The 16,416-nt window shown below is 38.1% G+C and overlaps 1 protein-coding gene across 1 annotated transcript in view; it reads right to left on the reverse strand.

The window, feature by feature from the left end:
- Positions 1-15,766, reverse strand: part of TTC21B (tetratricopeptide repeat domain 21B) — an 89,335-nt gene extending 73,569 nt beyond the window's left edge. Inside the window, exons 1-6 of the mRNA XM_060106075.1 lie at positions 15,679-15,766; positions 10,980-11,109; positions 10,781-10,891; positions 7,865-8,031; positions 5,594-5,716; positions 1,948-2,105 (exon numbers count right to left, since the gene is read on the reverse strand). Coding sequence (XP_059962058.1) covers positions 1,948-2,105; positions 5,594-5,716; positions 7,865-8,031; positions 10,781-10,891; positions 10,980-11,109; positions 15,679-15,699 — 710 coding nt within the window. The 5' untranslated portion in view covers positions 15,700-15,766. The remainder of the gene's footprint in view (positions 1-1,947; positions 2,106-5,593; positions 5,717-7,864; positions 8,032-10,780; positions 10,892-10,979; positions 11,110-15,678) is intronic.
- Positions 15,767-16,416: the final 650 nt, after the last annotated feature.

The following is a 16,416-nucleotide window of genomic DNA, read 5'->3' on the forward strand; positions in this document are numbered from 1 at the left end:
ATTTATGTTCACTTTATAGATGCTATTCATTGTTAATAAACATAAATGGATATCCATGAAATACTAAGTTAAAGAAAAATCAAGTTTAAAAGCTATATAACAAGTCTATTTTTCATTTTTTAAATGCCACCCAAGATATATGCACATATTTATACATTATGTGGATACCTCCCACTCACACCCCCCCACGCAGTGCCTAGAGAGGAAATCTGGAAAAATATAAACATCAGAAAGTTACTTATACCCAAATTGTGGTCTCCAAATACCATTTCTCAGTAAAAGGAATTAGATTGCCCTGGACCATGGCTGACACCTATACAGGGCAGTAAATACACAAAATAACCCTAGTATATCTTGCCATACCAAATAGTAAAGAAACTATCAAAGACTACTAGGGTCATGTCAAAAAAGACTCAAGAACTAACCTGAAGAAGCTACTAATGGCCAAAGATAACTCAATCTGAGCAATTATAATAACCAAAAGGGTTAGAAACACTCAAGTTTAATCCATGTCATATAAACAAACAAACCCAAACCACTATCAATCACCAATGGAGAATGGATGCTAGGGGCCTTTTTTGTTTGTTTCTGAAACCTGGAAATAAGGGAAAAGACTCAAGCATTTATTCAACTTTTCTTTCTTTTGTTTTTTTTTTCTTTTTTGCGGTATGTGGGCCTCTCACTGTTGTGGGCTGTCCCGTTGCGTAGCACAGGCTCCGGACGTGCAGGCTCAACGGCCATGGCTCACGGGCCCAGCCACTCTGCGGCATGTGGGATCTTCCCAGACCAGGGCACGAACCCGTGTCCCCTGCATCAGCAGGCAGACTCTCAAACACTGCGCCACCAGGGAAGCCCCAACTTTTCTTACATGATCTATAACACTAGATAACCAATCAGCAGGTTGGAAGTTTTTCTTTATAGGAGGATTCTAGCTAAGAAATGCAGAAAGAATGACATAACCATACTGTAACCCTAAACCAAGTACCCAGGTATTGAGCTCGAATTGCTGCTAATACCACAAAAAAAAGAGAGACAAGCATAGATTATGTCTCTTTGATGGAAGAACACATCAGCACTTATGAATTAACTGTCAAACAAAGAAACAAATAGTGAATGTGAATCTAACCAAGTCTCTAGATCCATCACCAATTTATTAGAAATACTAAGGATAAGCAATAAGCTACACAGTTATATGACATACAATCAATACAACTCATATCATTCAAAACCTGTAGGATAAAAATACTGGTTTAACTTATTTAGCAAGAACAAAAAGAGGAGGGGGTTGTTGGGGAGAAAGAGGAACAAAGCAGGAAGGGAAGAAGGGAGAGAGGGAACGCTCCAATGCCTTCACACTTCAGAAGAAAACCCAAAATCTTTACCGTGACCAACAAGACCCTGTGCTCTGACGTCACCGCCTAGTCATCTTGCTCCTTCCCATCCTTAACCATATGACACATACTCTTGCCTCAAGGTCTCTGCACTTGCATTTGCTTCTTACTGCAGTCTTCTCTGGGATGTCTGCAAGCTGGCTCCCTCAGTCAAATGCCATCTTCTCCCAGGCCTTCCCTGCCAACCCATAAAATTGAAGCCCCTCCCCCAGGTCCCTAGTTCACTTTCCGGCTTTATTTTTTCTCCATTACACTTATAACTTTTTAACATACTACATAATTTCTTACTTGTTCTGCTTATTATATAAGCTTCATGAGGTCAGGGATATTTGTCTTTCTGCATATAAGAGTGTTTTAGAATAGCTACCCAGATATTTATGTAAATCTATAAATTCAGCCTTTAAAAACAATGCAACGTTAAGGTTTTCCTCAATTCTATATTGTTTGAAAAATTCAAATGAAAAAAACCTTATAGAAAAAAATACACATAGATTTTCTTTTTTCTCAAAATTACAACCAGATCCAAAGATACTTGTGACATCTTTTTTTACTTAACCTCTGTGCTGTCTCAACCGTCTGGTCCCAATCCTGCAAGGCTAGTTGTAGTTTCATTTTCTTTACAAAAGCAGGAAGGAAACTTGGAAAGTTCATGATTATCTGGTTCACAGTCTCCAGAGCACCTGAATAATTCTGGCGCATCTCAAGGCACTGTGCCTAAAGGGAGGAAAAAGAAAAAAGTGACATCAAAACTGTGATCATATATACTAAGGTTCTCACAGCAGTTACCCTGGAAGAGGTAGAATTCTAGTGTTTAACATTTTTTATATTTGTATTTTCTGACCTTTCTGTAAGAAACAGTTTTCACTTTTATAATCAGAAAAACAAAATAAGTTTTAATCAAACAAAATTTTAAAACATCACAGAATAAAAATATTTTACATTATAAGTGACTGTTTTAAAATCCACTTTTGGGGCTTCCCTGGTGGCGCAGTGGTTGGGAGTCCGCCTGCCGATGCAGGGGACACGGGTTCGTGCCCCGGTCCGGGGGGATCCCGTGTGCCATGGAGCGGCTGGGCCCGTGGGCCGTGGCCGCTGGGCCTGTGCGTCCGGGGCCTGTGCTCCACAGCGGGAGAGGCCGCAGCAGTGAGGGGCCCGCGTGCCGCAAAAAAAAAGAAAAAAAAAATCCACTTTTAAATAATTGAGAAATATAACTACAGGATGAAAAATTTGAAATTTTTTAGAAACATCATAAGGAACGTTTCTACTTATAACAGAAAAATTACCTTTTAGAATAAAATATTTCCAGGATATTTGCAAGTAGCATTTAAAACTAATAGATATTGTATCTTTTTTTTTTTTTTTTGATATTGTACCTTTTAAAAAAAATTACTTTCAGGCTAAAGAAGATAAGATTTTAAAGAATCAGCAAAATAAAGTGCAAAACTACCTCAATATTTTCACTTCTATGAATTATCTTAAGGACATAAATGGATAAGACCAAAAAGAAGCATATTTATGGCAGAACTATTTATAATAGAAAAAATTAAAATAACCGGAAATGGCCACCTAGGATTAAATGATAGCATATTTACTTAATAAAATTTTAGGTGGCCATTAAAACTCATTATGTTAATTTGTAGATCGATATTTACTGACACGAAGAGATGTCATTTACGATATAATAGTTTAGCTGGTTATCTCCAATGGTGATATTTATTTTTAATTCAGATATTACTGTATTCTAAAATTTTTCTGCAATGTACCTGTATTACTTTCATAGTCAGAAAATATAAATCTATAAATATAGTAAGTGCTTTAAGAACAGATGATGAGGCATATTTATCATATGTCAGATTTTTAAAAATGTGTTTCTGAATCTCCTTTAGGAATAAATTTAGTCCTAGAATATCTCAGTTCAAAATGAACATCCAGCCTCAACAGATGTACAGTAAAACTGCAATATATTCCCGAAATCAGTTTGAGATTATGTTCCCATATAATTAAAGGAAAGTATGAGAACCATCCAAAGGTGCGACTATGTCAAAATAAATTATTATTTAAATTTCTCAATAGTGGACAATAATAGCAAAAAAGATTAATGAAGATAATTTTTTTTTTTTTTTTTTTTTTTTTTTGCTGTACGCGGGCCTCTCACTGCTGTGGCCCCTCCCGTTGCGGAGCACAGGCTCCGGACACACAGGCTCCGCGGCCATGGCTCGCGGGCCCAGCCGCTCCGCGGCATGTGGGATCCTCCGGGATAGGGGCACGAACCCGCGTCCCCTGCATCGGCAGGCGGACTCCCAACCACTGCGCCACCAGGGAAGCCCAATGAAGATAATTTTTAAAAATATATATGCCTTTGCAATCTGCTTAAATAGCTGGTAACATAAAATAACAAAATTATGCAAATAGACCACATCTAATACCTCCTTAGACCATTACCTCCCATATGAATGCAACATACTATATTAAATGAAACTAAATTTGCTATAATTGGTTCATATCATTCCTAGTTGGAATTCAACTAATGCAAGCCTCTTGCTGAATGAACTGAAAAATAAATACATAATTGGAATGGGTTATATCAGAAAAAGAATTTAAACCAGTCTAAAGTATTAGAGGAAAAAGGTAAATCCTTCCTAAGCTGCTTATATTGACACTTGAAATAGCCCTACCTTAGATTACCTACTAGCTTTTCTTTAAGTAATAGAGGGGAGCAGAAATGATCAAGAAAAACTTATTTAAAAATTTGCTAAATTCCCATAACCTCTAGCAGTGCCATTAGGCAAAACCTGAATCTAAGCAGCACGAATACTAGTTGTACTGGTGGCAAACATCTGAACAAGCTCACTAGCCAGGGAAATTGACAAGAGCAATGTAGGGACATTGGCAATAGCCAAGACACCAATAATCCTCTCTTTCTTTTTTATCCCCCCACACCAGATTACTGCTAATTTAATAGACTGTTTTCCTAATATAAATTTAATTCTTTTTGCTGAAATAAAAAATGATCTTTTTTTTAATTTAAGGCATTCAGACGGCATCCATGGAATTGAAGAAAAAGTCCAAATTAAACATTTCTACCCACCAATGATTTCTAATGACACTGCCACTTGGTCATCCCTCTCAATGTAAGTTAGATCATGTTATTTCTCTTTTCATTGGCTGCCCATCTATCTGGTTCAAAGCAAAAGCCAAAGGCTTTACAGAATCAGCCAGCCTCTCCTCATTGCCCCCCATGCCCACCTGCCCTGACATTCACCTTCTCTCCCTTTAGCCTTCACTTTTCTCCCCTTCACTCATTCTGCTTTAGTCTCCAGGCCTCCTAGCAATGCCTTCAACATGCTTAAGGTATTTGAACTCACTACTCCCCTATTTGTAATGCATGCTCTCCCCAGGTGCCCACAGGGCTTTAACCCTCACCTCCTAAATGTCTTTGCTCAAATGTCACTTTCTCTGACCACATTATTTAAAACTGCAAGTTCATACCCCAGTTGTACTTCCCCCTCTTTCCTTGCTTTATTTTTCCATTGTACTTACTACCTTCTAATATACCATATAATTCACTTACTTTCTTTATTGTCTGTCTCCACCAGTAGAACATAAGCTCTGTAAAAGCAAGAGGTTTTATTTTGCTTAGGGTATCTCTAGTATGTAGAGTGATGCCTCACACATATTAGATACATCATAGATGTTTGGTGAGTAGATAATATAGGAACAGGGCTTCCCTGGTGGCACAGTGGTTGAGAGTCCACCTGCTGATGCAGGGGACATGGGTTCGTGCCCCAGTATGGGAAGATCCCACATGCCACGGAGCAGCTGGGCCCGTGAGCCATGGCCACTGAGCCTGCGCGTCCGGAGCCTGTGCTCCGCAACAGGAGAGGCCACAACAGTGAGAGGCCCATGTACCGCAAAAAATAAAATAAAATAAAATAAATAATAATAATAATATAGGAACCACCACAACCACCAACAGCAACAACAAAAACAATTAAAACTGATCCAGGATTCAGGAATTTGGCAGGGAGTACTTTTCTCTAGCTTACTGTTCATCATCCCATACAAATGCAAGTCCCTCCTGAAGTTGAGAGTTGATAAAAGTAACATAAAAACTATCTTTTGAGCTACTTTGTTTTGTTGGGTTTCATATATATTACAAATAAATTTTAAAACATCATTTTATTAATCTAACGTCAACTCACCTTACCCAGCAGAGCAAAAATATCATTTCCATCTTGTAATCCCTCTTCAAAATACCTTAGTGTTTTTTTAGTATAAGGTTCTTTTCCTCTTGTAATATCAAGCCATGCTCTCAAAACCTGTCCCTGTAAAATGAATAATTCTAATATTTTCATTTTTTTGGAAATGAAAGAAAGAAATGTTGATGAAGAAGTTAAACTAAGCATCATTCTTATTTGTAATTAGTAACAAAAATCAGTCTATCAAATAATGTTATGAAAAATAAAACTGCAATAAAATCACTTTCAAACCCTTGGTAGCCCACAGTCTTGGAACTATTATGAATTTCAGCCTTTAAGATTACTACTGTGGTCAATATTAATATTAAGAAGCTTGTAAAATATTCCCTTAGTACTAAATAACCAATATTCTTACATGGGGCTTTGCTAATAAATTACTAATAACTGCTAAACATGTAATTCAATACATAAATAAGAATTTGTTACCTCTTTTTGGGGAAACAGACCAAATGAACTAAGATGGTAAAAAAGAAGTGCCTTGCTTCACATTTATTAAAAATTAAGATAATTTGGCAACTATCTCAATCTCTTTGACTAGTCCAGTGAGCTTCAAATGAAAGGATAAAATGGCCTCAGAAATTAAAAAATGAAGAAGCCATGAATGTTTACCTTCAGAGATGTTAGTGAGCCAATGGACTGTAAGGTTTATAGGATTAGAAGGAAGATGAACACACGTTATTTTTTTTAATGCCAAATAAAAAATTATGAAATCTGCTCATCTGTCAAAAAATTTCTAAATTAATAAACCTTAAAAATCTTTAACTAAGATCATATTTACTTCCATATATGTCACCTGAAAAGACAGGTAAGAATACTTAAACAATGTTACTTCTACTCATTAGATCACTGTACTTTCTTGAATCATTTCAACTGTGTGGATGATTCCCAACCTTTATTTCTAGTCCAATACCTTTTCTAATTTTTTCTCTTCTTTTTCTAGAAGCTCATCTACTGTCTCCATCTCACTGTTCTGTCAGAGCCTGAAATACAGAATGTCTAAAACCAAACACATCACCTCCCTCCAAGATTACCTTCTCATCCCAAAGTATTTTCTAGTCACATTAACTGGTCTCTGAATTGTCCAGGCTTAAAACCTCAGACACATCCTTGATATCTGACACCTCAATATCTTTCCCCCCAATATTTATAATAGGTTGAAAAGTCCTGTGGGTATTTGATAATTCTCAAATTCCTACCTGAATTTGATACACTGAATAGTATTTTAGTGTAGGCCCTTAAAGCCTTCTGCCAGAAAGTACTATCTTTGGGGGCCTGCATTCTGGTTTCTTCCCAAGTCAGTTCATCCTATAAACCTTTGCTAAATTCATCTTCTGAATTTGCACTTTAATAACATCACTGACATGATTAAAAATCTTCAATGACCCTCAGTGCATATCAAATTAGATATAAGTATTTGTACCTAGCCATCAAGATCCTTCAATTTGTCCCAACCCACTTTTCCAACCTTTTCTTCCACCCTCTTGTTCTCTGTACCCTGTATTCCCATCAGGTGTGAGGTTCTCACTGTACCCAGACCTACACGTCTCCTTGTTCTTCTCCTTTCTATCTATTATCTCCCACCTTGGGAGTATCTACTTTCCTTTTCCATAATCTTTGCCTGTGGAAACTGTATCCACCTTTCAGGTTTTAGCTCAAATGCTACTTCCTTCAAGAAATTCTTCTTCGTTCGCCTAACAGTTATCGATGTGATCTCTCCTTGAGTACATAAAATAGTGCCTAGCACAAAGTAAATGAGCAATAAATGTTAACTATTATTTTCCTGCACATTTTAATCACACTTCTCTCATTCCACTTGTCAATTTTCTCAAAATGTTAATTGGGTGTGTGCTCTATAACACTGCTAGATGATCCATTCATGAAAGTAAAGTTTATGTATTTTTTATCTTTCTATTATTAACAGTGCAAATAATGGTGCCTTGTACCTAGAGCAGTTCAATAAGGAGAGTGGGAGGGAAGGAAGGAGAAACAAAAGGAGGGAAGGGAGGGAAGGAACCAGGGAGGGCTCTTGTCAAGAGTTAATAAATAACATTAAAAAAAAACAACCTTAGAGAACCACAATTTTATAAAATAATAAAATATTAAAATAAGGCTGTTATTTATAAAATGAGAATAGAGTGCGTAATAACAAAGCTTTTATATAAATAACATAAGCTTCCTTTAATGTTAGTATTTCAAAATAAGAAAACTAGCTACCTCTGTGCTACCATTTGACATTTTGATCATTCGGTCAACATATTCTCTCGCCTTATCGTGACGACCAATGTGCCACAAAAATAAGCCTGCATGGTACAAAGCTTTTGGTCCAGCTCCTTTACGCTGCTCCTTCACTCTGGCATCTGATTCCAGAATAGCTTCTCTATCTGGGAGAAGGAAAAAAAGACATTAAGTGAAAATTAAATTCTAGATTAAGAGTTTATAATACAGATAACTAACAGCAGAGAATATAGTTCTTCTCTCTACAGCAGCACTAATAAAAATAAAATGCAAGCCACATATGTAATTTAAAATTTCCTAGTAGCCACATCAAAGAAGTAGAAACAAGTAAAATTCACTTTAATAATATATTTTATTTAACCCAATATATCCAAATTATCATTTCAACACATAATTGATTTGAAAATTATTAAGAAGATACTTTTCTTTTTTTTCGTCTTACTAAATCTTTAAAATCTGGTATGCACTTTACACAAAGCACATCTCAATAAAGATGTGAAATTTTCTTCAGCAAATCTTTATAGTGAGATTTCATAAAATTTCTTTTGGAAAAAGCAGAATCATATACTTGTTCTAAACATAATTTTTCTAACTGAATCAAGCATCAGTTTTAAATTTTAAAGTAAATTTATTAGAATTAAATTTAAAACTCATGTCCTCAAAGGAGACACATTTCAAATGCTCTACAGCCACCTGTGGCTAATGACCACTGTGACCACACTACAGTTCTATAGTTCATGTCATTCTCAAGACATAAAGGCTATATATGCAAATACTTTTTTAATAATAAGATGAAAAAGTTGGCAATGATTCTAAAATGAGACAATTATTAGGGGCAAATTCAGAACTAGGAGTCAAATTACCCTACTTCCTAACCCAATTCTAAAACATATAACCAGGCCAGGCTGCTGTCACAGGTCAATGAAAGGTGATATAATTACTACTTATATAGTTAACACTGACTGCTTGACTGCTCCCTTAAAAAGATGGTCTATGCCTAGAACTCTAATCACTTCTATTTAATCTACTATGTAAATGCTTGGAACACAAATGTCAGTTAGATCCAAATCCCAGGTCGAATCAAAATGTGGATCAGCTAGCCAATAGAAAGAAGAAATGTCAAAGCTGAGGACTGAGATTCTAACAGACTACCTTTCTGGAAATGGCTACCAAGGAAAGGTACGTGACTCTTCCTTTTAACTCTAACGATACAAATTTAAATTTAAATGTGGAATTACCAGGGTACAACTTTACGAGTTTAGGAAACAAAATTGTACTCTGGAGGGCTACAGATTGCTTGGCAAGGGACCCCTTCTGCCCTGCCTACAGCACACCCACTGCAACACCTTCAGAAGTTCTCACTAAATAGGCATGATACAGAAACAGAACTTTTATGGGGCAGGAGCAGGCATTGTACCTTTCTGCCCAGATTTCCGGCAAGTCCTTAGTGGGGCATCAGCTAGCTGTGATAGTCTGCATAAAGCTAGTTCTTTCCAGATATCAGCTCAAGTACTTAATGCATCACAGCCCTTTAATAAACAGGGCTTACATTAGCATTCAGGAAGAATGTACGAAACAATGTAGGCTCTTCCTAGGCGAGACAGACAGACATCTGGGCCTCCTCTGAACTCAAGCGCACGCAACATTATTATGGAGGAAAGTCGAGTGACTACTCAGGTGTCTCTAAACAATCCTGGAAATCACATTCTCTAACAGAACCAGTACTCTTGGGAGTAACCAATTAAATAAAAACTTGATTCTAGGAAGAAAACATTTTGTTAATTTCTTTTTTTTTCTTTTTTTAAGGCTTACTGACTACAGCTCTCCTACACCAATTCTCTGCTCCAGCTACACACACTCCTGCTGGAACATAGAGGAAGGGGATCCAGAGATGAACCTGATCCTGAACCATTTCCACATATCTGCCCATCAAGTTCTCCTGTCTAAGAAGATCAAGTCCCCATTTCCACAAAGTCTTCCCAGCCTACTCCTATGGATAAACAGTACATGCCATTTCCCCACACTTTCTTAAAAGTTTTAGAAAGCATCTAGTCATTAGATTTGTTTATGAACTAAACATATTAGTGTTTTAAATAACTTTTTATTTATTTGTACAAGTATATGTGGGTGAAGGATGTGATACTTTGCTTAAGAAAAAACTGTTTCCTAATATTTAAAAAAAATTATGACATTTGGTAATTGTTTTATTATTTGAAACAAGATCTATTTTTACAATGCTATTAGCTGTTACTGGATATATATGGATGAATACAATACTATTTCTTTTTTATTACCTATAATTCCAATACTGTTCTGCCTCAGCCATTAAGATATGCTATGTATTAAGACAGTTCACACAATTTTAATTGCTGGTTTATGTATAAAGTTCCTTCTATAATCTAATCATATTTCCCAACCTACTACTGGATAAAAATTTACTGAATATCTTCCAAAGAGCTAGCCCCCCTGGGGGATGTAAAGGTTTTTAAGCTCAAGATATAGTAGAAGAGAAAAACTGCATGTAGCTATATATGCACAAAACAAGTTGTAAAGTTGGCCTCTACAGAGTAATTTATGTATATACCTGTTTTGAGCTGTCCTTTTTTGGTTTAACCATTAGTAATATTTATTCACCTTTACATTAATTCAAACAATCCCTACATACTAATGAACCTTCTGCCATAGGATATAAGGAATATGAAAGCAATAGAAGACCCATATTTCTCATGCTTGATAAACTTAGTCTTGTCAGGAAGATAAAACAACTATGACATAAATAGTATCTACAGATAATACATAATGCAGTGTGATTAGCCTGAATGTTAAGGTAATTGAGAAAAATCAAAATGAATTGAGTAGAAAAAACTGTCTAAGCATTGTACTTAAATACTATACCTGGATTGGCACTCATTTTATGAGTGTATATCAGTGCAATTAGAGAACAAAGTGATACATCTTGTTTATTTTTAATAGCCTCAAATTCTCGAAGAGCTTCTTGAGTTCTACCTGAAAATCAAAATTACAAAGTGAAAATTGTTCTTTGTGCAAAACAAGAATTTAAAACTTATGGAAATGTTGAATAATTAGCACATACCTTCCATTAATGTACCATAGGCATAATAAAACCTGAAGAAGGGATCACTGCCATACCTCTTAGTTCCCTCACTGGCAACAAGTAACACATGATGGAAATATCTCTCTTGACAATAGTAATTAATCAAAGTCTAAGAGGAAATAAAGACTAAATGTTAAAAGAGATTCTGATGTTCTGAAATACTCTAAGCAGATATTAACCTAAGATCTTGAATAATCTAAAACTTCGATAACGTATTTTTTTCTTCCAAGTTCCTTAAATACTGTTAAAGTCTAGCACTTAAGGAATGTAGAACACAGTGAACACAAAATTATTGAAATAACTCAATGTTTTCTAATAATTTCGATCTTTTTTTCCCTAAACTATTTCCTAACAATACTGAAGGCAGGGTATTTTCACCTCTTTCCTTTCCCCACATTTTCTTAAGGTTTTAGAAAATGGGAAAACAGACAAAAAGCAGGAATTAAAAAAAAAAGACAAGAGGCTTCCACTGCCAGACCAGATTTCTTTTAAAAACAAAAACCCTTCTATTTTGTTTTCATAGCATCACAAAGTAATGACCAATTAAACTCAGCAATTGATTGTCAAAGGGTATCTTGTTTTCTGAGTTCCACAACAAATAACTGTCAGTAAAACAAAGGATCTATTTTTTAATGGAAATCACTATCATTAGGCTTTTTTCAAAATTATATTATTTATACATGAGGCAGAAAACTAGTATCAGGAGATACAAAGTTCTGATTAATTGGATCTACGCTTTACACCATTTTTCTCAGGATCACATCTAAGGCTTAGTTGCTAACCTAATCAAAGAGGGAAGCCATATTCACCATCACTGTGATATACCTGATTCACTCCCACAAACCAATTCGGGCCATCCCATACCTCCCTAGTCTGACTCTTCAGCTGATTCAGCAGGAGCAAGAAATACAGATGAAGCACTGATTGACAGGATTAAAATGAGTGTCTGAACAGCTTTTTTTTTTTTTTTTTTTTACAGTCCATTGTTTCTGGAGGGCTACAGTCCACGTGCTTCTCTAGAACAGTCTGGCAAACATCCTCCAACTTTTACTCTGCTTCCCTCCTGTGGTTACTGTTCTCCAGTCCCTTCTCAGCAACTGTTTCTTCAAAGTGTGATCTGGACACCAACTCCAAGACCCCCGCAGTACACCTCAGGAAAGTGCAGTTTTCCTCTAGAGCCCTTTCCATAAGGTTGCAAATGACTTCTTAGTTTGCCACAACTAAGGACACTTTTAATATCATCTTACTTGACTTCTGTCCAGCGTTTAGTATCACTAAGCACCTATAACTCTCCTAAAAGGCAGTGGCATGGTATCATAAAAAGGACATGGATTTTAAGACCTGTTTTCAAATTTCCAGTCCATCTTATAGCCGCTCAGTTTTGCTCATTTGTAAAATGCTGGTAGTCATTTATAGGTCATTGTAAGGATTAACTGAGATATCATACTGTAAAACTCCTATTCCAAAAAAAAAAAAAAAAGTTCCTCCAAACCCCGAATGTTGATATTAAAAACAAAAACACGTGTCCAGCCAAGACCTCTCATGGCAGCTCCAGATTCCTATTTCAATTTCCGCAAAACCCAAGCCAGACATTGTGTCAGGAATCCTCTCTTCCTGTGTGCAAAGTCCCCATAAGTCTAACCAGTCAGTAGGTTCTTCTTCTGTTGTTCTAGTCTGCTTCCCACTCCCCACACCTATTTCCACTGCCTTGGTTCAGGTTAGGTTGTTCAATCCAACAAACATTTACTGACTGCTACGAGTGCCAAGCACTGGGCTAGATATGGTGAACATGAAGATGAATAAGATATGGTTCCTGTCCCAGAAAGCTTAAAATTTTCAACTGAGACTAGAATCTAAAGACTATTTGAACCCACACACCTACAGTCAATTAATCTTCCACAAAGGAGGTAAGAATATATAATAGAGAAAAGACAGTCTCTTCAGCAAGTGATGCTGGGAAAGCTGGACAGCTGCATGTAAATCAATGAAGTTAGAACACACCCTCACACCATACACAAAAATAAACTCAAAATGGCTTAAAGACTTAAATATTAAGACATGACACCATAAAACTCCTAGAAGAGAGCATAAGGCAAAACATTCTGACATAAATCGTACCAATGTTTTATTACATCAGTTTCCCAAGGTAATAGAATTAAAAGCAAAAATAAACAAATGGGACCTAATCAAACTTAAAAGCTTATGTACAGCAAAGGAAACCACAAACAAAATGAAAAAACCTATGGAGTGGGAGAAAATATTTGCAAATGATGTAACTGACAAGGGTTTAATTTTCAAAATATACAAACAGCTCAAACAACTCAGGAAAAAAGAAAGAAAGAAAGAAAAAAAAAGCCCAACAACCCAATCAAAAAATGGGCAGAAGACCTAAATAGACACTTCTCCAAAGTAGACATACAGATGGCCAACGGGCACATGAAAAGATGCTCAACATCATTAATTATTAGAAAAATGCAAATCAAAACTACAGTGAGGTATCACCTCACACCGGTCAGAATGGCCATCATTAAAAAAATCTACAAATAACAAATGCTGGAGAGGGTGTGGAGAAAAGGGAACCCTCCTACACTGTCGATGGGAATAAAATTGGTGCAGCCATTATGGAAAACCGTATGGAGGTTCCTCAAAAAACTAAAAATAGAGTTGCCGTATGATCCCGCAATCCCACTCCTGGGCATATATCTGGATGATCCCGGATGATCCTGCAATCCCACTCCCGGGCATATATCCGGAGAAAATTCAAAAAGATACATGCATCCCAATGTTCACAGCAGCACTATTTACAATAGCCAAGACATGTAAACAACCTAAATGTCTATTCACAGATGAATGGATAAAGAAGATGTGGTGTGTGTGTACACACACACACACACACACACACACAAATGGAATACTATTCGGCCATTAAAAAAGAACGAAATAATGCCATTTGCATCAATACGGATGCAACTAGAAATTATCATACTAAGTGAAGTAAGAAAGAGAAATACCGTATGATATCACTTATATGTGGAATCTAAAGTATGACACAAATGAACTTATCTATGACACAAAAACAGACTAAGACACAGAGAAGAGACTGATGGTTGCCAAGGGGTGGGGGGGTGGGGTAGGGAGGGATTGGGAATTTGGGGTTAGCAGATGCAAACTATTATATAGATAATGGATAAACAACAAGTTCCTACCGTATAGCACAGGGAGCTATATTCAAATAATTCAAATTTCAGTGTCCGTAAGTAAAGTTTTATTGGAACAAAGCCATGCTTAAGTATTGTCTATAGCTGCTTTCATGATACGATGGCAGATTCGATGCCACAGAGACCCTATGGCCCATAAAGCCTGAATATGTACCACCTGGCCCTTTAAAGTTTGCTGTTCTACTTAAGGCTCCTGTTCTAGAACGTTAAGTAGAACAGGGATTACTGGATAACAAGGTTAGAAGAAAGTTAGGGTCAAGAAGGGCCTCCTATTGAGTTGATCCTCTAAGTGATGAGGAGTTAAATCACAGTTTTTAGCATGGAAGTGTTTTTATTAAAAAGTTCATTTGGGTGGCAGTACAAAGGATAAATTTAAGGGGATGAAAATACTTAAGGGGATGAGGGAAGGCTTCACAGGAAGGTAATGTAAAACTTCAGGCAAAAAAGCAAAAGACACTCCAGCACCCCCATCACTGCCAAACTGTCCTCCAACCACTCACCACCAGCTAACATGGTACGCATTGCATTTACCTGTTTACTGACTGACTCCCCCTCCCCAAATGTAGAAAGATTTGGGAGGGTTTTTCTTAACTTTATTACTGCAGGGCTTATTATCTTCACGCTTAGAATAGTGCCAGACACATGGGAGGCATTCAATAAACATTTGTTGAATTAATTTAATTAAGGTTTTCGCCAACATTAGATTATAAATTCACAGTCCCTGTGAAGGCGGGGACTGTTCCGTTCTGTTCATCACTATCTCCAGCTCCAGTGGACACACAGTGAGCCCTCCATCATCAATACGTGTTGAACAAGGGAATCAGTGAACTAATGAATGGAGAAGATAATCATCCTAAAAAGTAACTTCTTTTACTTTCAAGTCTCATGTCTTTGTTTTCATATCATTATTTCTTACATGGACCGTCATTAAATATTTGCTGAACGGATGCGTCCGTGATAAACAGAGAAGACCATCACCCTAAAATACTCCTCCATTTTCAAGCCTATGTCTTTAACTGATTTCGTATCATCTATCGGTGCTCCTTTTACCGTCCCACGGGGGGAGCTGGCACTAGTTTGCTCTAAGTTCTTAAAAATTGCACCCGGGAGACGCACTAGGTGTCCTATGTTGACCAAACCTTCCGAGCAAACAGGGTACAAAAGTAAAAGTAAACAAGACCAACAGGGTGGGAAAAGCACACTAACGGCAATTCGGAAAGCAGCGCGCGGGGGACGGCTGCCCAGACCTCAAGATTCCAAAGCAGGGCCCGCGGAGGGAGAGCAGGTGATGTAGGTTACAGGCCCGCACCCCAGGCGGGAGCACCTAGCCAGCCGGGGCGGCAGGTACCGCAGGGTAACAACGGCCTAGCCAGGTCGGCCCGCGAGCTCCCCACGCCCCCCGGCCCCTCGCCACCCCAGCAGCCCCCACGGCAACACACGGCCAGCTCCTGCCCGCTCACCTTCAGCTCCTGCGAGTCCATGGCTTCCGAGAACGAGCCGCGTCAGGGTCTAGCAGCCCAGGCCCAAGCAGCCCAGGCCCAAACCAGCTTTGGACGCGGCGGGAGGGGGCGGGAAGGGGCGGGCCGCGCCGCCATTGGCTGCCGGCGGAGGGGGCGGGCCCTCGCTGCAGGGATTGTGGGGGTCGAGGCACGGGCGGGGACCCGGAGGAAGGGCGGTGGGCGGGGACCCGGAGGAAGGGCGGTGGGCGGGGAAGGGGGCGCGACCAACCGGATGCTGGTTGAGGGGGAGGTCAAACAGCGCAACGACCCTAGGGGCACCGTGAGTGGGCGGGCCTGAGGATTAGGAATTAAAGAATGAAGGAAATGCGGGAGGACGTAGGAAAAAGGGCAAGTCTGTTTCCCATCTCCGGCTACAAAGCAAGACACCATTTTCTACACGTTTGTGTAGAGGCGGGTTCCCGCAATGCGGCTATTTAGAAGGCCTGACCAGCTCAGAGAAAAGACTTTAACTTTCACATGTAGTAGTTGCATTATGGCCACAAGGTGGAGCAGAAAAATCACAAGTTCTTAACAGAAAGGGATGAGCTTCTTGCGCCCATCTTTTCAGGCAGTGCTGCAATCCCGTGTTTTTTGTTAGAAAGCACGTTAAATTAGTCTTTTTTTTTTTGTTTTTACCAGCCCTGATAATGGGAGGAACCAATGAAGTAAACCTATTTTTTCAGTCAAAAAAATATAACA

Source organism: Mesoplodon densirostris, chromosome 8 (assembly GCF_025265405.1).
Source record: "Mesoplodon densirostris isolate mMesDen1 chromosome 8, mMesDen1 primary haplotype, whole genome shotgun sequence".
Classification (NCBI taxonomy): Eukaryota; Metazoa; Chordata; class Mammalia; order Artiodactyla; family Ziphiidae; genus Mesoplodon; species Mesoplodon densirostris.